A 26748-nucleotide genomic window follows, 5' to 3' on the forward strand; every position below is an offset into this window, starting at 1 on the left:
CTTTTTGTGGAAGTGGGGATGTTGAAAGATAATTAACAGCCTAATTAATCATGTGTAGACAAGACATCCTACACGCTAGCTGAACGCTTTGTGCCAGTGTCACACTGCATGGTGTATGACATGCCAGTGTGACAGCTTTGAATATTTTAAGTTAGAACAGGGTGTCTTTAAAATTAGCACATTAAAGAGAAACCATGTTTGAAGGGAGCTGTTTATTCAGTGTGTGTGTGTGTGTGTGCGCGCAATACTGTGATTCTAGCACAGAGTTCTCCTGAGACAATGCTGCTTTAGTAACAAGAATTCATCTTGCACAGGAATGAATAAAAAAAGGAGATGAACGCGTTTTTTCATTCCAGTGCTCTACTTTTCCATTATTTTTCACTGTAAATAGACGGACATCTTTAATCGTTGTGCTCGCCACACGACATTCTGGCCTTGTTTACACCTGGTATTAAGATGTGTTTTGGTCGATCGGATCACAAGTAGACGAGGGAAACACATTCCCGTTACACCTGGTGTTTTAATCCGTCTCTTCTGTCCACTTTTGTCCACTTCTGTCCTGATTTCTTCGAGGGGAGGGTCTATGGGTGAGTAAATGTATGAGCTTTTTCAGATCTTTCAATCTAATGGACAAAATAAGCTCATGTAATTTACATTTGAATGCGATCGGAGACGACGGAGAAACACACGGAGAGCATCAGCTTCAGTTTCTGCTCTGACAGACGCGAGATCAGCCGAACGTTGTGAGTGTGTGTTAGAAATCAGGAATGGAGAGAGAACATTGTGTTTGGTACGTTTCTCATCTTCAAACCAAACTTGGGTCTCCAGCCATCAAAGTTTAAATCCAGTCTGGCTGTTGCTCTTCCCATAATGTTCACGCATTAGATTAGCAGACGGAGAGAAGACAGAGAGCGGACAAGAAAGCAGAACAAACTAGAACTGTTATTTGACCCATATTTCCAGAAAAGCAGAAGTGTTTGAAAAGCCTTGTTGGCATTGTACTAGCATAAACATTTGATATTAATTTATACATAGGCCTACAGGATTTATATACACGTGTATGTATAACATTATAATGTTACAGTATAATGTGTTATATATATTTTGTTTATAATGTGTATAGTATTTCACTAAAATGTAGGCTAGGCTATATAATGTGGAAATGAAAATCTAAACAGCAAGGTATAGTTTTAGATTTTGATTAGTTGTTTTATAATCCAATAAAACCTAGAAATTATACATACATGTTGTCACTTGTCAGTCTGTTTGTTTAATATTAATCACACACACACACACGTAAAGTTGGGTTTATATGGTTTATCGGAACTTTCCATAGAGATAATGATTTTTATACTGTATAGTATATTCCCTCCCCTAACCCTAAACCTACCCGTCACAGAAAACTTTATGCATTTTTACATTTTCAAAAAACGTATGATTTATAAAGCTGTTTTTCACATGGGGATCAAAAAAATACATAAATAAAAAATACTGGTATTAATATTTTGTCCCCATAACATAGGGAATACCATGCACACAAACACACGGTTTTAATGTGAGTTAAAAAATCAGTTATGTCAGGTTTAAACATGCTGATGGTGGTGTAGTAGGTGTACATCATCATGAGACATAAGGGTGAAAAACATCGCATTCGTCCTGAGATGCTCTGAGATAAACAGCACTAGCGCCCTCTGCTGATCATGAGCGATGAAAGCACTGTTTATGATCTACTGCCCTGTCTGGCCTCTTATTAATATTTTAAATAAGTAAAAAATAAAATAAATAAATAAAATAAGGCTTTCAGTTTACAATATACAAGTGTCTAAACATGAGAAAATTAGTTTGCTCACATGAGTACAAAACAGTCAATAGGTTAATTATAGATTGATGTGTAATATGAGTAAGGCTATTTCTGTGAATGTGAGAGACATACATTTCATTAGCTGGTAAATAAGTAGAAGAATAACAAAGTGCATAACATAGTAAAAGTAAAAGCACAATAAACGTATGTATGATTACGATAATAAATGAATATACCAGTTTACACCATCAAGCAGCAGAGTGTTCATGTACAGATCAAATACTACAGTGTGGAAGCTGAACTTTATTTGTGAACTTTATTTACTGAATATTTGTGAAATGACAAGCCTTTTAAGAGATTCCTTTTTGCTTAACTAATTACAACTGAAATTGTAGTTAACACACACACACACACACACACACACACACACACACACACACACATAAACTGCAGTATTTATGATGCTGATGAGCGTTAAAACACGTGACCACAGTCTGTGAAAAGGGTCCAGTGCTTTTCATTTGACAGCCACTGCTGATGTCATTTGTTTTGCTCTGTACCGGAAGTGCTGCTGTGACATCATCACAGGGAAACTCAGCTGGGCGATCAGAAAACAAACAAACAAACTGAAGCATCCTCATCATAGTCATAATAATCATCATCATCATCATCGAGTTTTTGCTGTCATACGACATCAACAGGCTTCTCTGAAACATCCGATCATTTCCGGTAAGTGCAACGACAGCTGAAGTGTTGCAGATCTCACACAAACTCAACATTTGCTGTACTGTAAGTTTATATAACGGCCACACACTGCTGTCAGCTGAATAAACCACATCCAGCCTTTGACCACATCATCTTTGTTATCGTAATGTTGGGTTTAGTGGCACTTGCAGCGAATAGGAATAAACACAGGCCACTCTTCACAGCTAAATGATGTTAACATTTTAAAAATAAAAGTGTTAAAGTGAAAGTAAAGGGTGTCAACCATGAAGACACTTTTTTTTTTTTTTTTTTTTTTTTGAGTACAAAGCCAATATTCCACTTAAGATGCTTTGTATTTATTTAATTATGCATTCTCATTTTAATTAAAATATTGTTTGTGACCTGTTTCTTGTTTCTCTGTGGTTGTGCAGCGAGACAGACAGGTCTTTGTTTCCTGTAAATGAGAGTATGCCTTCTTCCTATTCACATGGTGGTGTGATGTAGCATTGCATTTACTTTCTATTCCATAGTAATTAATAACAATGGATGACACACACAGGATGAGGGTCAAGTTTTCCGTGTATTTACTCATTTCTCTCCCTGTTCTTTCATTTAGCAGCAGTGTGGAACGGCACACAAACATGTGAGCAGGTTCACTTTGTTTGCATTTTTGTGTCAAGATGGCTGATGATTTGGTCTCCTCCACGGCTCGCTCCGCTCAACCCTGTGCAAAGCAGAAATACCGCAGTAATGCCCATTCACAGGGGCTGTTAGACGGGCTCCTGATGCTGCGACAGGGGGGCATTCTGTTCGATGTGGTGCTCTTGGTGGAAGGAAAACCCATCCAGGCCCACCGTATTCTCCTCGCGGCCTCCTGTGACTATTTCAGGTATGTATGAATTGAAAATTACGGAATTTTTTAAGGTTATGCAAATGTCATTTATTCCTGTGATCAAAGCTGAATTTTCAGCATCATTACTCCAGTCTTCAGTGTCACATGATCCTTCAGAAATCATTCTAATATGAAACATTTCTCATTATTATCAATGTTGAAAACAGTTGTGCTGCTTCATATTTTTTGCGAAAACCGTGAGATATTATTTTTTCAGGATTCTGTGATGAATAGAAAGGCCAAAAGAAGAAGCATTGTTTCAGTATCATTGTCCAAACCCCTCACCTTTTTTAATAGGCCTATTCATTTAATATTAATTTAATATTCAGCTGTTTTGCAGTGTGACACATACTTTTCTAGAAGAACAAATATACCAAGTCTTTCAGTTAATATGAGATTATATAATACTACATGCCTAATAATCGTAAATATTTTCTTTTTCATATTACACCACTCTCACATAAACTACTCAATAGATGCTGAGAATGCACATCAGTTAAGTTACTAATCATGTCAGCGATCAACAGCCACTTTATGTGACATCATTTATGTATATTTATGTGGGTCAATGACACATAAAAATATCCACGATAAATGAGAAATTAAAAGAATTATAGAATTCAGATGTTATTATAGAAGAGATGTATTTAAAGCTACACTGTGTAGGATTTTCTCCCATCTAGCGGTGAAATTGTTTATGACTACCAACTGAATATCACTTTCTAGCCCCTCCCATTCCGAGGGCGTTTTAACTCCTACGGTGGCCGTATTATTTCAAATCTGCCGGCAGTCGCGAGTAATCTCCCCCTCGCATTCGTCACGGTGCCACTGAGTGTAAAAGCGTGAAAGGCGAAGCTTGAATTTCCAGGTATGTCCCTCTTTGGCTAATGTATTTTCAAGATGGAGGCGCAACATGGCTGCCGCCATTCGAGTGACTCGCTCGTATGTATTCTAATTGGCAGATTCTACGCTTACGAGAATACTTGATTAGTTGGTAGAAGTAATTACACATTAATAAGCACATATCATTTTGAAAGAACAAAGTGTTTTTTGCAAAGAATCAACTTAAAAAATTACACAGTGTAGCTTTAAGTCAAATGTATGAAACACATTTTGAATAAATTAAGTTAGTACTATTAATGGTTTATTACCTATGATTATTTTGTATAATTTTTTATTTATTTTTATTTTTAAGTTATATTTTTGGGCTTTTTCGCCTTTATTTAGATAGGACAGTAGGAGGACACACAGGAAATCATGGGAGAGGAGAGAAAGAAATTGGACCTTGAGCTGGGATTCGAACTCGGGTCGCCCGGAGTGCATCATGTCGGAGCACTTGCCCACACGGCTATGGCTCCGTATAGCATGCGTGATTTTCAAAAGATTGAGCTACATGGTTATTGTTTCCCTGTACAGTGCTTCATTCCTCTCTGTGTTTTTTTAGGGGCATGTTTGCTGGCGGTTTGCGGGAGATGCAGCAAACTGAGATCCCGGTTCATGGAGTCACATACACAGCGATGATGAAACTGCTGGACTTCATCTACACCTCAGAGCTGGAACTGGACCTGGACTCGGTTCAAGAAGTGCTGTGTGCCGCCACTCTTCTGCAGGTGCAAGATGTGATCGGCTTCTGCTGCGACTTCTTGTTCTCCTGGCTGGATGATGACAACATCCTGGAGGTGGAAAAGCTCGCCGACATATACGGGCTGAACCAGCTCGGGGAGAAAATCCGCTCATATCTGCTCAAGAACATCCAGACTTTCTCGCGTACGCCCGTGTATCGGAAGCTTCCTGCGGAAAAGATCTTGAGCGTCCTTTCCAGCAACGAGCTGGAGGTGAGCTCAGAGAACGAGGTGTTTGAAGCAGCCCTGCACTACCATTACACCCCTGAACAGGTGGAGAAGGATGAGGTGTGCTTACAGGTGAGAAACAGATAGGCTAGTGATATCCACTAGTGGACGGTAACAATCAAGGCTTCACATTAACACCCGCCAAAATAATGCGTGTGTATTTCAGCAGTGGCGTGAAACGCAGTCACTCCTACTAGACCCTTTTGGCGGATTGAATTAATTTTATATATATACATTTTTCAATTGTAGTCTTTTAAAAAGGCATCTGAAATAATAAACTAAGTGCAATGTAGTGTTGTCAAAAATATAGATTTTTCAATAAATATCAATACTGAAATATCTGTAACGCTTCCAATACTCATTTTCTGCAGAATAGATACGAGACCAGCGTCTCTCTCTCTCATCTCTCTGACAGCGAGTGACACACAAACCCGCCTCTCCTCACTCACTCCTTTCATTTGCTCTGGATAAATATTGTTAGAATATTGAATATTGTAACAGGGCTTGAATTTCGGCGTGGGATTGCGAGTATTATGCATCATTTTACTCATTCCCGCTGATTTTGTGCTCACACCCAAAGTTTGCGCACATAAAGCCGCCTCTCAGCACTAAATTGAGTTCTTTTTGCTGCTTATTGCGCTTAAACAGTAGCCTGGATGCCAGCCGAACTTAGCCCCGCCCACAACATTTGAGGTCGGGAAGTTCGGTCTGGACTTGATCTGTTGTGGAGCAACTATGCTCGAACCAGAGCTGTTCGGACCAATCAAATTGTCAGGGCGGGCTTTATACGATGATGGACAGATGATCAACAGTAACGTAATCATCCACATCACCAAAGAGCGCTTGGGTTGAATTCGTTTACAAAGATGGCTGCCGCTGGAGAATTGAGATGTGTAGATGCCGCCATCGCGTCTGTTATAGAATATATCGACAGCGCATTCAATTTAAAAGAGGAACAGAGAACCGCGATCAAGGCATTTGTCGATCGGAAACATGAATGAAGAACATAAGTCACTTATGCCATGTCTCTGATTGGTTGTAGGTCTATCCAATTGAGTGCAGAGGCATTTTCTTTCCTGGTTCGGTTGAAACACGCCCCATAATCACAGCCCAATGGAGCAGTATCAGACTCACATTCTGACTAGAATCTGAGTATGACGACGTCAGGCTACTTAAACAGTCAAATATACACAAAATAATGTCACAATGCCGGTCTTGGCAAGTATTGGCGTAAACAGAGTCAGTTATGAACGTAAACAGTTGAGAAAGAAAACGCATGTGTGACAGTATAATGGATCCGTGCGTCAGGTCTTAAAGTGACAGCAGCCTAATATTCCTGCTGCCAAATTATGAGATAATATTAAAAATATCTATATGGCAGTTTTTCCCCATGGTGTCAATGTCAAAATTGTGGCCAGTGAAAATGCTGAGTGGCGAGTGACTTTGGAAAACCACTAGACACAGCGGATGCTGAGCAAAAAAGTTTATGTCAAGCCCTGGTAACAAAGTATTTCTAAGTACAGTGCTATGCATAAGTTTAGACACCCATACTAAAGTTGACTAAAAAGAGGAATAAAAAATCATCTTTTGGAAATTGAACTTAATGCCTTAATTAAAAAAATTAGGAAAAATCCAACCTTTAAGGACACCAATTTTCTTTGTGAATGAATAATGTATCGTAAATAAATAAATGTTCTTCCTTAAAATACAGGGTGCATAAGTTTGGACACCCCTATGTTAAATTCCCATAGAGGCAGGCAGATTTTTATTTTTAAGTTTTTAAAAAAAAAAATTTTTTAGGATACTATGCATCCTGATAAAGTTCCCTTGGCCTTTGGAATTAAAATAGCCCCACATCATCACATAGCCTTCACCATACCTAGAGATTGGCATGGTTTTATTTCAGTTAGCCTAATAGCTAGTTTGATTTGCATTGAGAGATGATCTTATGGAAAGTACTCCATGCCAATCTCTAGGTATGGTGAAGGCTATGTGATGATGTGGGGCTATTTTAATTCCAAAGGCCAAGGGAACTTTATCAGGATGCATAGTATCCTAAAAAAAAAAAAAAAAAAAAATACTTAAAAATAAAAATCTGCCTGCCTCTATGGGAATTTAACATAGGGGTGTCCAAACTTATGCACCCTGTATTTTAAGGAAGAACATTTATTTATTTACGATACATTATTCATTCACAAAGAAAATTGGTGTCCTTAAAGGTTGGATTTTTCCTAATTTTTTAAATTAAGGCATTAAGTTCAATTTCCAAAAGATGATTTTTTATTCCTCTTTTTAGTCAACTTTAGCATAGGTGTCTAAACTTATGCATAGCACTGTACATAAAGTACAAGTATCTGTACTTTATCATAGTATTTTTATTTTGGGAAACTTTTACTTCACTACAAAGCATAATATCTTTTACTCCACTACATTCCATAAAAACATATAATTTCTCGTTATTTCTAAGTGAAGAAATCGTCACCCCCTCTGAGACGCAAGAGCGATGTCCGATTCGTGAACGAGTTGATTCATTCCAATGAACCGGCTGAATTGGTTCACAAATAACACTGAACGATTCATTCGCAAATCTGACTGATCCACAGCTGTTTTTGAGTCAACAATGATTCAATGATCCGGTCAAAATGAGCCAAGAACAGGTATATCTCCCTCTGGGCTTGAATGTGCTTGTGACTGATGATGCAAACATTTACTAATGAATTTTAGCATTGATTATTTTAAATGAAATCATATTTAGGTCACGACTGTCAGTTATTTGTGAAGTAAATCTGCTGTAAAAGAGTGAGCTGTTTAAGCTGAAACGCATAAATGTGGACATGTCAGCATTTCTGAGTCACTGTCTGTATTTTTAGGTGATTGTAGGTAAAATAATGCAAATTAATGCCCATGCATCTTTCCTGCTGCCTAAGGAGTTTCAAATGATAATGAAAATGAACTAGTATGTTTGCACAGTGTGACATCTGTGCATTGTATTTTTATTTTATCTGTCGTAGAGCTGCATGATAATGGTTAAACTGTTAATCACAATTATTAATCACGACCCCATTCAATGTTTAACGTCTCAAAATACATGACATAATTTTTTTGCTTCATATTTAATGACTTTTCCTAATTTAATGGGCACAACTGGGTAAACACAAAATTAACATGATGATATGTTTTCTATGTCCTGTACACATTTTGTAGCATCAGTGCTCTTTAGAGGGTCAGTTTGAACCCAGACTAATTTAGCTGTATAAACATATAAGAAATATGCAAAATTGTACACACATTTGTTTATGGGTTTTTTGTATCATATTGAGGTCATTATAACATGCAGTTTTATAATCTTCACAACAACAACAAAAACGTCCCTCTGCTTTAGGGCCCTAACCTAACATACCCATACCTGTAGGATTGCAAGAACCACTAGTGTTTTATTTAAAGGGCTATTTAAGTAGTCAACAAAGAAACATAAAGTTTTGTTTAAAAAAAAAATCATATTCTGGCAGTTTAAATTGCTGGCAATTACCAATTGACCCCAGAGGAGAAACATTTTTGGTAAATTTGAGGGTAACAGGAGGGAAGATTCTCAACCCCAAGCTGGAAAGATAGTGGAGGCTTGTTACCAAATATGTGCAAATATCACAACGATTATTTTTAATTAACCGAGAGAGGCAAAAATCGTTACCATGATTAAAACATGATATCGCACATTTACACAGATTTTCAAATACAATTGCATGCACTAATCCCGACTGAGCCTGGGTTCTCCCAAGGTTTTGTTTTTTCTCCATTAGGTCACCTGATGGAGTTTTAGGTCACCATTAGGTCACTTGATGGAGTTTTAGGTCACCATTAGGTCACTTGATGGAGTTTTAGGTCACCATTAGGTCACTTGATGGAGTTTTAGGTCACCATTAGGTCACTTGATGGAGTTTTCCGGTTCCTTGCCACTGTTGCCTTTGGCTTGCTCAGTTGGGGATATTTAATTTAATTTAATCAATCAATAATACTATTGATCAGCCTTACCAAACGTGGACGTTTTTTCCACTAGAAACAAACCTTGTTGTGAAGCTGCTTTGATACAATCTGTATTGTGAAAAGCGCTATACAAATATACTTGACTTGACTAATCTTTCTTATTACTGTTGACTACTGACTAGTCTGACTAAAATAAATATATGGTAAATATATCAATCAGTACTTATCACTTTTAACACTTAAGTACATTAAAAATCAAGTGCTTTTGTACTTTTATACTCAAGTAAAACTGAAAATTAATACTCAGGCCTGTACTTTTACTAGAGTAAGATTTTAATATGGTATCTGTACTTGTACTCAAGTTTACACTGGCGATATCTAAATCAAATGAACTCTTCCTTTAGGATCCATTGCGGATGTTGGAAGCGGTGCGGTTCTGTCTGATGGAGAAGCATGTGTTGCAGCGCTTGCACAGCCGGTTAAAACAGTGTCCGCTACGAGACTCTGTGGCCGCCGCTCTACGTTACCACAGTCAGGAGCTGTGGCAGCCGGTCATGCAAACCCCACTCACTCAGCCTCGCTGCAGCTCCCAGTGCATTCTGGGATTTGGTGGCATGTATTCGTCTAGCGCACTGGTGGACAATGAAGAGCGGTTCCAGGTGTTCCACCCCTCCTGGGGCGAGTGGCGGAGTCTGGGTGCTGAACGCGCTCCTCGCATGTCCAACATGGGCATCGCGGTGCTCAATAACTTTGTGTACTTGGTTGGCGGAGACAAGAACACCAGCGGCTTCCGCGCTGAATCTCGATGCTGGCGGTAAGTGGCGCTGCGTTACGGTCGATTTTCTTTTTTTTTAGATGGTGAAATGCACCTATGCATCTAGAACAGTTGTTAAAAGAACAGTGCTTGTATTTAGTGTGGTTAAAACAGTCAGGATTATGCTGTCAACATCGGAAGTGAATCAATCAAAACTAACTTTAGCTGGACAATAACTTTATTCTAGAGCTGCTGTAAAGCCAAAACAATCTCTGTTACATTCATTTCCTATTATCACTGTAAAGCTGCTTTGAAACAATCTATATTGTTAAAAACGCTGTATAAATGAAGGTGACTTGACTTGACTTGACCAGAGCCACCTTTTCCAGCAATGACATCTTTGTTGGGGGCATGAATGAATGCCCTCTGATTGTAGTCTGTCCGGGAGTGACTTTGATCCATTCTTAAGGCCTATTCGGATGGGATTAGTTTAACATGGAGAGATGTGGTGAAGTAATAATCACCAGAGCTTCTCTGTGATTTTAGTGCCGTCCGAATGTGCCATCTCAGTAATCATCATGGACAATGTCAGAATGTGCCTTCTGGAAAAAGGTCTGGAAAAATGACCTCAGATAACACTAATTTAACACGAATACACCCGCTGTAAATATGTACGTAAATATTCCACCATTTCCTGTTTTAAAGTAGTTTTCCGCGGTTTTTCAAGTATGGATGTACTATGGAAGAAGCATTCAGTTGCGTTCTAGACGCTGGGACGAGTCTGTGGCAAAACTCAAGTGTTTCCCACATACCATTCAGGTCAGAAAGAAGATCGAAAGCACTTGTTAGAGGCACAAAGCTTCTTTTAGCGTTAGATAAGTGCCTATTACCAACATAATCCAATCTGAAGTTAATTAAAGGGATACTTCACCGATTAGCATTAAGCTTTGTATCAGTAGAAACCCAGTAGTATTTTCTAATGACCGTGCTTCCCTCCCTCATGTCCCCCTGAGACGAGAGATTTCTGTATTGTGTGTCTGGAAAAAAACCTCAGATGACGCAAAAAATCGTCATTTAGCTCATCAGAGGCTTTTCTGTCCAGAGGCGAGAGACTCCAGCCAGTAGGAGGAGCTCGTTCCACATGTCTTCAACCCGCCCATAGGGGGATCTCACCATAAAACGCCATCTTTTCAGTTTCGAGTCGACTAGTAGCCTAGCTGTATCATTTCTTCCGATACTGCCCTCTGTAACCGGTAGGCGTGGCTTGGGCGTGTCCTCGTAGGGCAGCAAAGCAAGTGCATTCTGGGAGTTGTTGTCTTTCATCCACATGAGCCAAAAATACATTTTCTGGCTTTTCTCAGTCTAGAAGGCACCAACTTCAAAAATAATTTCACATTTCTACTACATAAATGACCCAATTTAAATACACATTCATCTTTCCAGAGGTGAAATATCCCTTTAATACATCATTCGACCGGACCTAACTGTTTTATATAGGCCTATATAAATATAGGTTATATGTGTTTGCGCACATGATATCAGGAAGCAATGTAATATGAACATGACGACGGGAAGGTGACAGCGGTGCGTAAATTGAGTTACCTTTATTTATTTTACTTATTTACTTTAATAATTGGCCATTATTATTACAGACATCCTGTGGTAAAAATACATTACTACATCTTGTAAAACTAATCCCATCCGAATGGACCCTGACACACCAAGCCAATGTCTGGCCGTCGTTGTACATCTATCGGACCCGATCTGGGACTTTATGGCCGATTGAGCATGTTGAATCGGCGTCCGTCGCACCCTCAGCTCTGATTGGCTGTTCAGTTTAGCAAAAAAGTTCACGAGAATGAAAGAGAGCAACAAGACAGCACAGACATAAGGCTGTTCTAATTTTGTGTCATCTTACCAGTGCATTCCAATATGTGAATATTTTCACAACGACATGAGCAATCTGGAATTAAGAGAGTGGTCAAAATTATTCATATTCAAAATGGTGAGCAAGTGCTGCTTTGTTAACGGTTTATATAGGCAGTCCTAGTTTTGGTTTCACTTTTTGAATGACTAATATAGACGATTAATAGCTGATATTGACAGTTATTTCCTTACACACGGGTGCAGAACACACATGCTAGTTGGCCTTTGGCTGTTTGCGGTGTTCAAACGCAGCTTTTTCACCCAGACACACACTTAGCAAGGTGACAACACAGTCCGCTTTCGTCAACCGCTAGTTCCTTGTTGTTGGTTTGGTGTGTCACGGCCTTTACAGTCAGATTGGCTTGACATTATTCAGAGATCAGGCGTTTGACTTGTACATTGCAGGTCATTCACTTTGAGCTTTAGCTACTCCCATATGGTTTTGTGTTTGGGATTATTGGATTTGTATTATATCCAAGTCAGAGGCCAATATAATCCAATAAGTGTGGATTGGATTATTGGACTTGTATATCCAAATCTCAGATCAGTATAATTGGCCACTCATGGTTTGAAATCAGTTCCAAGATTCTCAAATGAAGTCTAATAACTTAAGAATCCAGTGAACTTAGCATAAAGAAACTGACAATTATAAACTTGCACATCATCAGTTATTTCTGCTTGCACATGAGGGGCTAAAGGTTAGAAACATTCTAGAAACTTTACAAAAAAATGGACTTCTGGTTTGCATATGATAAATGAAACTATATAGGCACTTTATCAAAGCAACTTACAAATGCACAAACAATTTCTCATACCAGAGCCAAAAATAATCACAATATTGCAGAGACCAGTTCCAAAAGGAAAGTGCAGAAGTAATTGAAGGAAGTAAAACAGAGAACAAGAAGAGATTTTCTTTAAGGAAGTGCCTTTGATTGTGGTTTTAGAAAACTGCTGACAGAACTGGTATAGTACTTATTGTCTCATCTTACCACTAAATATTTCCTCATTACTATCTTGCATTTTGACAAAATTCGAATTTGCTTTCTCAAGGTTCTTCACAGTGTTATGCAGAGCTCCTGATCGGTGTTGATATTGTTAAACAAAACTATTAAAACTGTGTTTGTTAATTTAAATAAAGCTGAAATAAAATAAATATTCAATAAAAAATTTAAATTTAAACTAGGGCTGTCAAACGATTAATCGCGATTAATCGCATCCAAAATAAAAGTTTGTTTTTACATAATATATGTGTGTGTACGGTGTATAATTATTTTCTATATATAAATACACACACATGCATGTATATATTTAAGAAATATTTGCATGTATATACTGTGTATATATATTTATATTATATATAATTTATATTATATATAAATATTTTATATATAAATAACACATTTTTCTTAAATATATATGCATGTGTGTGTATTTATATATAGAAAATAATTATACTCCATACACACACATATATTATGTAAACACAAACTTTTATTTTGGATGCGATTAATCGTTTGACAGCCCTAATTTAAACATAAAAAAAAATAAAGCATTACACCCAACACTGATTACAAGTAAAGCATAATCAAATTATGTTTTTCAAATAACTAGTAAAGTAACACCATTACTTTTAAATTTACAACAAAATATCTGAGTTATACTTTTCAAATAAGTAACCCAAGTTAGTTTGTTTCCCATTTTTTGACTGACAGCTCTCCTGTGTCATGTACATTGTAGTATTAATAATATGCATGACGCATTAAGTCAAAAGAGATACTTCTAATAATAATCACGGAGAATGAACAAAACAGGGAGTACTTACAGTTGTGGTCAGAATTATTGGCACCCCTGGTAAATATGATCAAAGAATCTGCATTGTTTATCCTTTTGATCTTTCATTTAAAAATTCACGAAAATCGAACATTTTTATTGAAGCAAAAGAATTGAAAGTGGGGGGGAAATCACATTATTAAATAAATGGTTTTCTCCAAAAGACGTTGGCCATAATTATTGGCACCCTGTTATTAAATACTTTTTGCAACCTCCTTTTGCCAAGATAACAGATCTGAGTCTTCTCCTATAATGCCTGATGAGTTTGGAGATCAGAGACCATTCCTGCATACAGAATCTCTCCAGATCCTTCAGATTCCCAGATCCATGTTGGCGCTTTTCCTCTTCAGTTCAGGCCACTCATTTTCTACAGGGTTCAGTTTAGGGAACTGGGACAGTCATGGCAGGGACACATTTTGTGTTAATTTTGATGTTCATTTTAGATCGTTGTCCTGATCCAACCACGGCCCATTATAAGATTTCTAGCAGAGGCCGTCGGGTTTTGATTTTGATCCGTTTGTATCTGATAGAATCCATGATGCCATGTATCTGAACAAGATGTCCAGGAGCTCCAGCAAAATAATAGGCCCATAACATTAAAGATCCAGCGATGTATTTAACCGTGGGCATGGGGTCATTTTTATCCCTGTTTGCACCAAACCCATCTGGTGCTATTTTTTGTTTGTTTCATCTGACCATAGAATTGAGTCCTTTTGAAGTTCCAGTCATGTCTGACTACGGAATATGCTGGAGTTTGTTTTTGGAGGAGCGAGGAGGATTTTTCTTGAAACCCTCCCTAACAACATGTTGTGATTTAGGGGTTGCTTGGTTTTTGTTTAGGCTTTCTGACCCCAAGACTCAACTAATCTCTACATTCTCTATCTGGGATCCTTGAAGAGTCTTTGTCCACTCAAACTCTCATCCTCACCGTCCATTAGACGAAACAGACACATGTCCTCTTCCTGGCAGATTCGTAACATCTTTAGTTGATTGGAACTTCTTAATTATGGTCCTGATGGTGGAAATGGGAATTTTCAGTGCTTTAGCTATTTTCTTACATCATCTTTCTATTTTGTGAAGCTCAACAATTCTTTAGTTTTATTCATTGTGATGGATGATTAAGGGAATTCGACCTTTGTGTTTCCTCATATTTAAACCCCTGTGAAACAAGAAGTCATAGCAATTTCTGGTTAAAAATATAAATATGAATGAGAATTTTGAGATTTTTGCGCATTTTTTTAATGAAAGATCAAAAGGATAAACAATGCAGATTTATTTTTACAGGCATCTTTGATCATATTTACCAGGGGTGTCAATAATTCTGACCACAACTGTATACACAGAGACTAAACAAGAAACAGGAGGGATTAATTAGAAACCAAGGTAACAAACAAGGAGAACTTGTTAATACAGGAACATGGACAACAACATGATGAAACATAACACAATCCTCACATCCTGTCCTCACGTTGAGAGAAATCTTGAGTAAGTGCAGAGGCGTTGTGTGTGTGCGCTGTGTGAACATGATAGGTATTGTAGTTCTAGACTACATGTGAGCAGGCGTTTACTCATCTCACTTGCACAAAAACAGTAGGCTATTCCTCAAAATGAATATAGACAGTGAAATGCAAACTCTATCTGCAAATATTATGAAACCTGCAATATTTGAATGTTAAATAACACAAATATACTTTATGTATTTAATCTCACTTTATTAAAAGTGTTTCAATCTTGTTTGCTGCTGACCTTCAATAAACCAATTGTCCAGTAATCCAAAAATGTAGTTAAGACTTTAGTTAAACATCACGTTTGTGTTTCATTTTTGCTTTTATTGCTGAAGAGTGTTAAACTTTCTTCTGCAATCCAGAATGGCAGTACACTACAGCTGAAAGGTTTGTTTGAGCGGCGCCCTCTACTGTACAGGAGTTAACTTACATCTCCTTCAGCCTGAGGCTTATTCATTCACCTTTGGTGTGAAAGGGCCTTTACATTTGACAAAAGTAGAACTTTTTTTGTTATTAAAAGCCAAACAAGCAAGCCCAGCCCAGGTGAGAAAAAGTAATGCAAAAGTAACGTAACACATCACTTTTCATAAAATAGTTATGCGATTAGTTACTTTTTAGGCAGTAAGGCAAAATTTTGTGACATTTCTTTTAAAAGTAACTTTCTCCAACACTTGCTCTTGTATCCAAATACTTTTTTTGGTTTGCATTTTTTTGCATTTATTTTATTGTATCTCACAGAATGCCCTTTAGTATCATATTCAAAGATTTACTATTTTAATAATAACCCCTTAACTGAATGTTTCTTAAAATGTTGTGGATATTTTAATCATTCACATGCAGATTTCAGTTTTTTTGGTAGTTGTAGTAGAGCAGTAGATTTTATTAATCTTACACTATAATAGAAACTGAATGCTAATACAGGCAGTAAAAATTAATAATTAATTAAATAGATAATAGATAATACTTTTAAAAATGGATAAAATGTAATAAGATTTACAGTGCTTTTGAATTATATAGTTTATAACTGTATAGATTTATTTAATTCATGTCGTATCACAGCAACACTTTAAATAAAGAAATATACTAGAACATAGTTATGGCGAAATGTTGACTGAACAGATATTGTTGCTTGTGTTATAAACAATGGTCCGTTCATGAACTACTGAATGACTGATGTCAGCTAGATCGAGACAGAGCAGCATTTCAATGAGGTCTTTTGTTTTAAACTGAGAGATTCTCAGTGCAAATTATTATTCCATTTGTCCCGTATTAATTGAGCACAGACAGCTGAAAAATACATTATTTGAAGTGATGCTTCAAATGAAATGATTCTAGTAATGAAGCATGAAAAAACGTCTTTTCAATAATACATAGCTAAAAAAACAGGACAGAAAAATATATAAAAATAATTAATATAATATGAAACAAATTTTGATCATTTTTTCTAATTATTATCGTGTAAGTAAGGGATAATGTACATCCAGCCGGTTGTTATCTCAGAATAAACCCCAGACTTGAGGACTTGATCAGCCTGAAGGGGTTTATTCTGAGATAACACACACACACACACACACACACCTGAAGGGGTTTATTCTGAGATCACACACACACACACACACACACACACACACACACACACACACACACACACATACACCTGAAGGGGTTTATTCTGAGATAACAACCGGCTGGATGTACATTATCCCGCTTATTACACGGCCACTTGCCACATAAGTGAATAATTAGACTTGAAATATTGACCTGCGTTTGTATGACACAAGAGAGCGAGTCCACAATTCTGGATGGCATAATTAAATATCTATACACAAAATATTGATTTGACTGAGTTTTAATATTTTATTAGCTCACCAAAATCTGTTCCTAGCGAGCGTATAGCGCCGCTGACTTCAGTGACCCGGATGAGCCTGTGTTTTGTTTTGTCAGCGGTTGTTATCTGGGAATAACACAGCGCTCTACGGTGTGATTGACCAATCAGAATCAAGTATTCCACAGAGCCGTGTAATAACAGCATTTGATTCATTCCATTGTCTTCTCATCAAGGTACGATCCCCGCCACAACAGCTGGTGCACCATCGAGCCTTTACGGCAACCGCATGCAGATCATTGCGTCTGTGTGGTTGATAAATATATCTACGCCATCGGAGGACGAGACTACACCACTGAACTGGACTGTGTGGAGCGCTACAACCCACAAACCAACACCTGGGAATATGTGGCGCCGCTGAAACGAGAGGTGAACTGTTTAAAGTCTTTTAAATCGAAAATTACATCCATTGTTGCTGATTGAACTATGTCAGTTATCTGTAGATATGCTAACATTATAAATATTACTATTACAGTCTCTCATATTATTGAGCAGTGCATTATTTAGGCAGGTCACATGATCAAGGCTGGCAGTCAGCTGATTCATGGCATTTACAAATGCAAATCAGATACTTCAAATATCACTTTCCTATTGATACAACATTGTACACAATTGTTTTGTTTTGAAAGAAGTCTCTATGCTCGGAAAGGCATTCATTTGATCAAAAATACAGTAAAAACAGTCATATTATAAATAGGCTGTAATACACCCATTACATTAAATTGCCTCTATTATGCTATTTTAAAGGTTTGTTTTGGAGTCTCCACAATAGGTTTACATGCATCCAAGGTCAAAAAACACTTTAATTTTCTCATAATATACGTTGCAGCATCAGCTCTTTTCTCACAGTGTCTGAAACAGTTCGATAAAGGATTCAGTCTCTCTAAACCCCTCCTTTCCGAGAGTTGCTCTGCTCTGATTGGTCAGATGCTCCAGTCTGTTGTGATTGGTCGAACGCTTACAGCGTGTTTCGTAAACCAAACGCCCATTACCAGTTTCAGCTCTGGATCTTCCTCAGCACTTGATACACAGTGATACGAACCGTTACGATGGAGTCGGTTTTACGGTTTCAAATCAACTAGTGTCTGAGGATCAACGTAGATGTTGTTCACGAGCAGCCAGTGAACACCATAGCCTGGCATTATGCGAATGTGTTACAAACCTACGTAAGTTCATGCAGAAAGTAAGACTGGAATTACTCACGACTCATTTCAGTTCAGAATCGCTTCTTTGATTCATCCTGCGCTTTGATCTTTAAAACTTTGCAGACCTTTTACATTCACAAACAGCTATAATACACACTGCATGAAAGGTCAAATCCGGAAAAAAAGCATAATAGGGACACTTTAAGGATCATGTGACACTGCAGACTGGCATAATGCCTGCTAGAAATTCAGCTTAGTCGTCACAGGAATAAATTACATTTGAATATATATTCAAATAGAAAACAGTTGTAATAATATTTCACAATATTACTGTTTTTACTAATTCTTGAGACTTGATGATCATATGAGACTTATGAAACATAATTATTCCAGATAAATTTGCTGGGAGTGTAAGCTGCTAAACATAGTACACGGCAAACTGCAACTACCACAAGAATGTGAGATGAGTTTGTGAAGTTTCAGCTTAATGTGGATGACGTATGTTTACACTGTCAGCGCCTCTGCCTGCAGGTTTATGCCCACACCGGGGCAGTGATTGATGGGAAGATCTACATAGCGTGTGGTCGGCGGGGAATGGCTTATCTAAAGGAGACGTACTGTTACGATCCCAGCGGGAATCACTGGAGTGTGTGTGCCGAGGGCCCGGTGGAGCGCGCGTGGCACGGCATGGCAGCTCTCAAGGGCCGCGCTTACGTCATCGGAGGCAGCAACGACGGCTGCGGTTACAGACGAGACGTCCTCAAGGTACTGAACTTCTGAAACACCTGCTCTGCTTCTGCACAGTTTACAATGACTACATGATTTGGCAGCAGTTGCAGTTTGATGTAAATTAAAGAGAAAGCGAGACTCCAAAACCTAGCGAGCTCCCCAACCGTTATAAGGCATCATAGACTTTCCTCTTGATGTGATTGCTGTTCCAAAAGTCAGTGTGTGTCAAGGTAAATAAGTCTTTTAAAATGAAAGATAATTTGACTATTTATGACAATTAAAGCAAAGGTTAGTTCAGGTTAAAAAATATAATGTTGTGCGACTCAAAAACATAACATTAAGATTTGTACACTTAAATGTATTCACCGTTTTTGGATAATATGATATTACTTTTACATGCTACACCATATGACATTGAAGTCATTCAATAGAAACTTTTCTTAATTTTCTAAAACAAATGAAATCAAGAATACAAAGATTTTTAACCTTAGACATTCGTTGACCTTACACCACTTCATTGACCTTCATTGAAATATATATACAGTGCTATGCATAAGTTTAGACACCCATACTAAAGTTGACTAAAAAGAGGAATAAAAAATGGTTTTATTTCAGTTAGCCTAATAGCTAGTTTGATTTGCATTGAGAGATGATCTTATTTAAAGTACCCCATGCCAATCTCTAGGTATGGTGAAGGCTATGTGATGATGTGGGGATATTTTAATTCCAAAGGCCAAGGGAACTTTATCAGGATGCATAGTATCCTAAAAAAAAAAATTAAAAAAAATACTTAAAAATAAAAATCTGCCTGCCTCTATGGGAATTTAACATAGGGGTGTCCAAACTTATGCACCCTGTATTTTAAGGAAGAACATTTATTTATTTACGATACATTATTCATTCACAAAGAAAATTGGTGTCCTTAAAGGTTGGATTTTTCCTAATTTTTTTAATTAAGGCATTAAGTTCAATTTCCAAAAGATGATTTTTTATTCCTCTTTTTAGTCAACTTTAGCATGGGTGTCTAAACTTATGCATAGCACTGTATATATTTCCTGTACCTGTAACCCTAGTAGGCGGACATTTTTATTCTAACCCCTTAAAGGGAAAGTTCACCTAAACATGAAAATTCTGTCATTAATTACTCACCCTCATGTCGTTCCAAACCCGTAAGACCTTCATTCATCTTCGGAACACAAATGAAGATATTTTTGATGAAATCCGAGAGCTCTCTGAACCTCTATAGACTGCAACCAGAAAGGCCCAGAAAGGTAGTAAAGACATCGTTAAAATAGTCCATGTGACTACAGTGGTTCAACCTTAAGTTTATGAAGCGACCAGAATACTGTGCCTACAACAGCGTAGGAGAATGACAGGGAAGAGAAGAAATTGTTGAATAAAGTCATTATTTATGACTGAGCTTGGTTTAATCAGGCTATAAAGAGAATATTAACTAAAACTCTTCATTTTTATTATCCAAATGTGAAAAACTTATAGACTCTGGTTCATGGGTTCACAGAGATCATCGCCCTCTAGCGGTGAACCATTGAAATTTCCAAACAGTTATGACAATGAAGCCTCGTTAACTGAAATCATGTGACTTTTGCAGTTTGATACGTGCTCCGAATCATTTGTTTTGAACAAGCAATGGATTTTATTCTTAAAAAAACGAGACGCGCATAGTATCCAACGTGCAGAGCCACAACGGTGATGAATGGAAAAGAAGGCATGGTCATGTTTAAAAAGCTGTGAGACACGGCACAACGGTCAAACATGATCATCTAGCTCATTTTTAAATAGAACAACTATTAAAAAGCTTACTGTAAACAGCGCAAAGTAATCACGTCATCTCCATAAGAACTTCATGACTGGCCCAAAGCAGACTTCTTACATCAGCCCGTTCTGACTTCCTGCGTGCTCATACCGGTTATCTTCATTCTGTGATCACACAGAGCACATTACCGGTAATTTACTGGTAATATTACAACTTCTCTTTCTGGTAAATTGCCAGAACTAATTTACCAGTATTTTTGAAAAGGTCCTGTTCACACATGGGATTTACTAAACATGGCAGATTAGCGTGAGAGCGCAATTCCAGAACAGTGCCGATGTGAGTGGAAGGTTCAGCTTTCGAGCGCAAACCATAGTAAATCACCTTGCGTGATTCATTTAAACACTCTCCTCCCATGAATTTTGCGCCTGAAAGGGAAACTCCTACAAATGCATATGCAATAAGATCAGCCGCAAAAATAACCCATTCACGTCGTTTCAGCGCTAATTTTTCACTGCGTGTCTTTAGTAAATCCTGACAGTAGTTTTTTGTTAAAATCACAAATGATTAAAATCACTCGTTAAAATCGCTCGTTAAAATCACAAATGATTTACTTTTAGCTTCTGACCAAGGCTGTATCTCAATACTAGTTTTACTTGATCTTAGTGCTGCGTTCGATACTATAGATCACACAATACTCTTAGATCGACTACAAAATTATACTGGTGTTCAAGGACAGGCGTTGAGCTGGTTTAGATCGTATTTGTCTGGCCGCTGCCATTTTGTTTATTTAAATGGAGAAAAATCGATCATAACTCCAGTAAACTATGGAGTGCCGCAGGGATCTGTGTTAGGCCCTCTATTATTCTCAATATATATGATGCCACTTGGAAATATTATAAGGAAACATGGAATTAGTTTCCATTCTTATGCTGATGACACTCAAATCTATATTTCATCACGGCCAGATGAAAACGCTAAATTATCCAAATTGACAGAGTGTGTTAAAGATATAAAAGATTGGATGACGCGCAATTTTCTTTTATTAAATCCAGATAAGACAGAGGTAATACTTATCGGTTCAAAAAACCACCCACAAAACCTCTCACAATACAACTTTAACTTCAACTTTAGTAGGATGTCCTGTTACTTTATCCTCTACAGTAAAAGACCTGGGTGTTATACTTGACTGCAACCTGTCTTTTGAAAATCATATTTCATATGTTACAAAAACAGCCTTTTTCCACCTTAGAAACATTGCTAAGCTACGTAATATGCTATCAGTTTCTGACGCAGAAAAGTTAGTTCATGCATTCATGACCTCGAGACTAGATTACTGTAATGCTTTATTAGCTGGTTGTCCTGCATCCTCAATAAACAAGCTACAGTTAGTCCAAAATGCAGCCGCTAGAGTTCTTACTAGATCAAGAAAATATGATCATATAACACAGATTTTATCATCACTACATTGGTTACCTATAAAGTTCTGTATTAATTACAAGGTATTGCTACTGACTTATAAAGCCCTAAACGGCTTAGCTCCAGCCTATTTAACGGATCTTCTATCGCCCTATAATCCATCACGCTCTTTAAGATCACTAAATTCGAGGCTTTTGCTCATACCTAGGATATCCAGATCCACCAAAGGAGGGAGAGCATTTTCACATTTAGCTCCAAAACTCTGGAATAGCCTTCCTGATACTGTTCGTTGCTCAGACTCGCTCTCCCAGTTTAAAACTAGATTAAAGACGCATCTCTTCAGCCAGGCATTCATATAATACTTTTAATCTTACAGTTAAATCCGGTCTCTAGTTCATAAACGCCAGAGGAGAACTGGCCCCCGACTGAGCCCGGGTTCTCCCAAGGTTTTTTTTTTCTCCATTAGGTCACCTGATGGAGTTTTTCGGTTCCTTGCCACTGTTGCCTTTGGCTTGCTCAGTTGGGGATATTTGGGGATATTTGGATATTTAATTTAACTAATCAATCAACGATACTATTGATCAGCATTACCAAACATGGACGTTCCATTAGAAACAAACATTGATGTATTGTTTTAATTTATTACTGTGAAGCTGCTTTGATACAACCTATGTTGTGAAAAGCGCTATATAAATAAACTTGACTTGACTTGACTTGACTTTTTTAACGGCAAAAGAGGGTTTGCGCTGGAGCCAGTTATTAAATCTGGGGCCGGATTCACGAAAGTCTTCTTAAAAAAAGAAGTTAAGAAAATTTCTAGGAACATTCTTAAGAACTTCTTAGAATTTATCTTAAGTGCAATTCTTGAAAAATTCTTAAGTTCTTAAATATTTTTTTTAAGAACATCTTAATTTTTTTTTCTTACGAATAAAATTTAAGTAGCCTATAGCTACCTACAACACATTTATTACTGCCACATTTTAATTGTCTCATTTTATTATACTTTTTTTAAAGTACCAACCACATCCCGATCATGCCCTTGGTCTCTTACCGGTAATTTACCAGTAAAGACTGTGGTCTGGTCTGTGTGTATAGGTGGCGTTCTACAACCCAACAGCAAACGTGTGGTCTGTGGTGAGCCCGTTGATGAACAAGTAACAATAATATTAGCAACAACATTGTTGAACTGAATAATTAAGTAAACATAATTTCTTAATTAATCTTTGTAAAGAAGCCTCATTGCTTAACTGGCTGCTCTCTGCTGTCTCAGACGACGACATCTTCTCCTGTCGGCCACCGTAACTTCTGTTGGGTGCAATTCATAACCTCACCACTAGATGCCGCTAAAAATTACACAGTAATCTTTACTGTGATAATCTTACGTAATCTTAGCTACGTTAATCTTCATTCCGCGTTCACACAGAGCACATTACTGGTAATATTACTGGCAAATTTCCAGAACCAATTTTGGGGTATTTTTGAAAAGGTCCTGTTTGTGACATGATCTCTTAGCGGTGATTTACCAGTAAAGACTGTATGTGTGAAAGGGGCTCTTGACAGGTCTGGTCTGTGTGTGTACAGGTGGCGTGCTACAACCCAACAGCAGACGTGTGGTCTGTGGTGAGCCCGCTGCCGGCTGGTCACGGAGAGCCAGGGATGGCCGTCCTCGATGGGAGCATCTACATCATGGGCGGAAGGTCACATGATAAAGGCAGTCGGATGAAGTACGTTCACATTTATAACGCAGACGAGGACCGATGGGAGAGCGGGACAGCCCTCGAGGACCGTGTATCCGGGATTTCAGCGTGTGTCTTGCTTTTGCCACAAGCAGCCATGGCCCAGGCACGCAGCTGGGAGCAAAGGGCTAAAGCATCATGGGAAGAGGTAGACTGGGACGACTCGGACAACTCAAGCGAGGACTGATGGTATTAGCGCTGCTCAGGTAGGCCGCGAAGTTGCAAAGTGAGGGAACTGTGTGCTTTATTAAATTGACAAGTTGTACGAAACCAAGTCAAGTTTTTGGGGTGTTATAATCAGATTTTTTAGATTGAACAGTGTGTGTAACCCATCAATGTGGAATTGGTGAAGTCAACGTTTGTTGCCTGTCCAGTAACTCAAGATAGTTTCTGGGTTAGATCATCTCCGAATCCAAGTCTTTCCTGTTTGTGGGTTCATTTTACTGACTCTTTTAGGTTGTTTTTCTTTCTGTTTTATGTCCAGAACTGTGGGAAACTGTTGGGGATGCTAACAATGTACGTGCACTTTACAAATACAGATGATTTGATTTGGTTTATAATGATGGTGCCTTTATTTTACTGATGTGTAGTCCAATGCCTTTTTTATTAATAGATTTGAATTAAGTGCAATACGATTAAGATTAAAGGAAATGAATGTTCTAGTGCAAGGGTCGGCAACCTTACGCACGCAAACTACCATTGAAGGAGTAAACATTGGCTATGTTTCCATCCCTCTATTTTCATCCGCATTTTGGGATATCGCATTAAAAACTGCTGGATGGAAATTCCAAGATGAGTCTGGAAAAAATTGTATCCGATAAGAAAACATTGTTACATACCGCTTTGGTTGCTCTGAAATGCCTGTCGTCAAAGTGGTTCGGTATAAATATCTTCCAGAATTGTGTTCCCAAACAGCAGCATCTTCCTCCGAAAGCAATATAGATAACACGTTTATTGCATTTCGTCTGTTGCAGTCATTTATTATATACGAAAATGATTATATACAGTGGCTTCTCCTACTTAGTGATATTTAGCTCCAGTTTATTAGGAAGTGACGATTATCTTCTCTTCTCACTGGATGGAAACGCTGCTTTATTCACAAATGTTTTATGCGATATTCCAATTCTGTGCATGAGTTAAATTCACAACTTTGGATGGAAACAGCTACTGGCACAAGAGTGAAAATGGACAGTGAGGAATATTATATGATTGTAAATTTAACTTGTTGTTTATGTTAGGATAAGAATGTAAGAGGCCATCTCTATTTCACAAAACATGTGTAACTCTTTCACCACCAGCTTTTAAAAAAAGTTGCCTGCCACCACCAGCGTTTTAGACCATTTTCACAACATTTTCATGGCCCCCAGAATATATTGTAGTATGAATATCTGAACATGCAATATATAAACAAAGTAGTAACAGACCCATTGCTTTTAAACAAACCAAAAAAAAATCTTATCAACACTTAAATGTGGGTAAGTTTCATAAAAAAGCAACAATCTGAACAAAAAGCTGAGAAAATAACATTTTTGTCACAGACTACATCCAGATGGGATTCAGATCGATGATCAAAACACAGATGCAGTAGATCGAGTTCATCAATACCCTTAAAGCTTCACAGTCCTAAAGCTCGTCCTGGGTCGACATTTCATTCAGTAACATTAAGCAGTTTTGATTTATATGCTATTTAATGTTGATGATTGCATTATTTTACATATGCATATGATTACATATGCTATCGCTTATTTCTGCTGCTTCTTCACCTGTGTTTTGATCCGGAGATTCAGTACTCTTTCATAAGATGCGTAATAGCGCCCCCTACCGTACAACAGCGAAAACACGGAAAGCCGGAAAGTTCCGTCAGTGGCGGGGAAAGAGTTAAAAGCCACAAAGGCAACATTATGAGCAACAAGCTCAAGCCCAAATCATCATATTAGAATGATTTCTGAAGGATCATGTGACACTGAAGACTGGAGTAATGATGCTGAAAATTCACAGGAATAAAGTACAGTTTAAAATGTAGAAAACAATTATTTTGAATTAAAATGTTATTTCTCAGTGTTGCCCTTGGTGAGCAGAAGATACTTCTAAACTTATGAATGGTTGTGTATATACAAATGGAGAAGGAAATCTGCCATAGTGGTTTCTAATATCAATTTAAATTTGCCCTTCATGTCAGAAAGGTTGCCGACTTCTTCCCTAATGAATGCTGAATTACTGTTGGGTCACTCCAAAGAGAAATCAATAGAAACTGTAAAAGTTAGGTTGGGGTTATGGGTGGTTTAACTGTTCCTCAAGTGTTCCTCTGGTGTCTTTTGCAATGTAAAAAGCGATTCTGTTCTGTTCAGAATTCCTTCTAATATTATGCACTGATATAAAACACACTGCTTCTTACTGTTTGCCTTTTGTTTTATTTATTTTCTATCTTCAATATATCAGACTCATTGCCTCTCTAAACCGTCGACTTTAAATTTTTCTGAAAATCTGTGATTTTCTTATTTTTAATAAATGATTTGTGGAATATTTTATTTTTTTGCACCAAATATCCCTTATATATGACTAAAAATGATATAAATATACATTCACTCTACCTTCATGGTTCAAAACTTTATTGTGAAAATGGGTATTGGGATTGCCGCAATTACTAAGACTAATTGTATTTCTTCTAATATTTTGGAAATGCATTTCACGTTTTAACTGCATTATGACCAGCTTGCAATGTTCATGAATTGACAATAAAGAGCAAAGGATACTGTAGTATTTTGGATGGCTTTAAAAGTTTCACTCAGGGCCGGATTAATAAATGTGACGATGTTTAA

At 37.6% G+C, this 26748-nt stretch overlaps 1 protein-coding gene across 3 annotated transcripts; it reads left to right on the forward strand.

Moving 5' to 3' along the window:
* The first annotated feature begins 2310 nt into the window (after window positions 1–2310).
* Window positions 2311–26682, forward strand: klhl22 (kelch-like family member 22). 3 transcript variants are annotated; one of them, XM_079896200.1, is made up of 7 exons: window positions 2311–2530; window positions 3123–3395; window positions 4843–5320; window positions 9634–10043; window positions 17306–17498; window positions 18806–19039; window positions 23775–26682. In XM_079896200.1, the coding sequence occupies exons 2-7, from the start codon at window positions 3187–3189 to the stop codon at window positions 24114–24116; spliced, it is 1866 nt and encodes a 621-aa protein (XP_079752326.1). In that variant the 5' UTR covers window positions 2311–2530; window positions 3123–3186; the 3' UTR covers window positions 24117–26682. The 3 variants fall into 3 exon arrangements, with proteins under 3 accessions (XP_079752326.1, XP_079752327.1, XP_079752328.1); XM_079896201.1 differs by having other exon boundaries at window positions 3126–3395; XM_079896202.1 differs by having other exon boundaries at window positions 2335–2530; window positions 4626–5320.
* The last annotated feature ends 66 nt before the right edge of the window (window positions 26683–26748 follow it).

Source organism: Squalius cephalus, assembly GCF_949319135.1.
Source record: "Squalius cephalus genome assembly, chromosome: 16".
Classification (NCBI taxonomy): Eukaryota; Metazoa; Chordata; class Actinopteri; order Cypriniformes; family Leuciscidae; genus Squalius; species Squalius cephalus.

Bases quoted from the DNA above. Each gene is read 5' to 3' on its own strand.
- klhl22 (XM_079896200.1), top strand. From the start codon at position 3,187: ATGGCTGATGATTTGGTCTCCTCCACGGCTCGCTCCGCTCAACCCTGT. The intron at 3,396-4,842 runs GTATGTATGAAT...GTGTTTTTTTAG, and splicing joins GCCTCCTGTGACTATTTCAG to GGGCATGTTTGCTGGCGGTT. The intron at 5,321-9,633 runs GTGAGAAACAGA...CTCTTCCTTTAG, and splicing joins AGGATGAGGTGTGCTTACAG to GATCCATTGCGGATGTTGGA.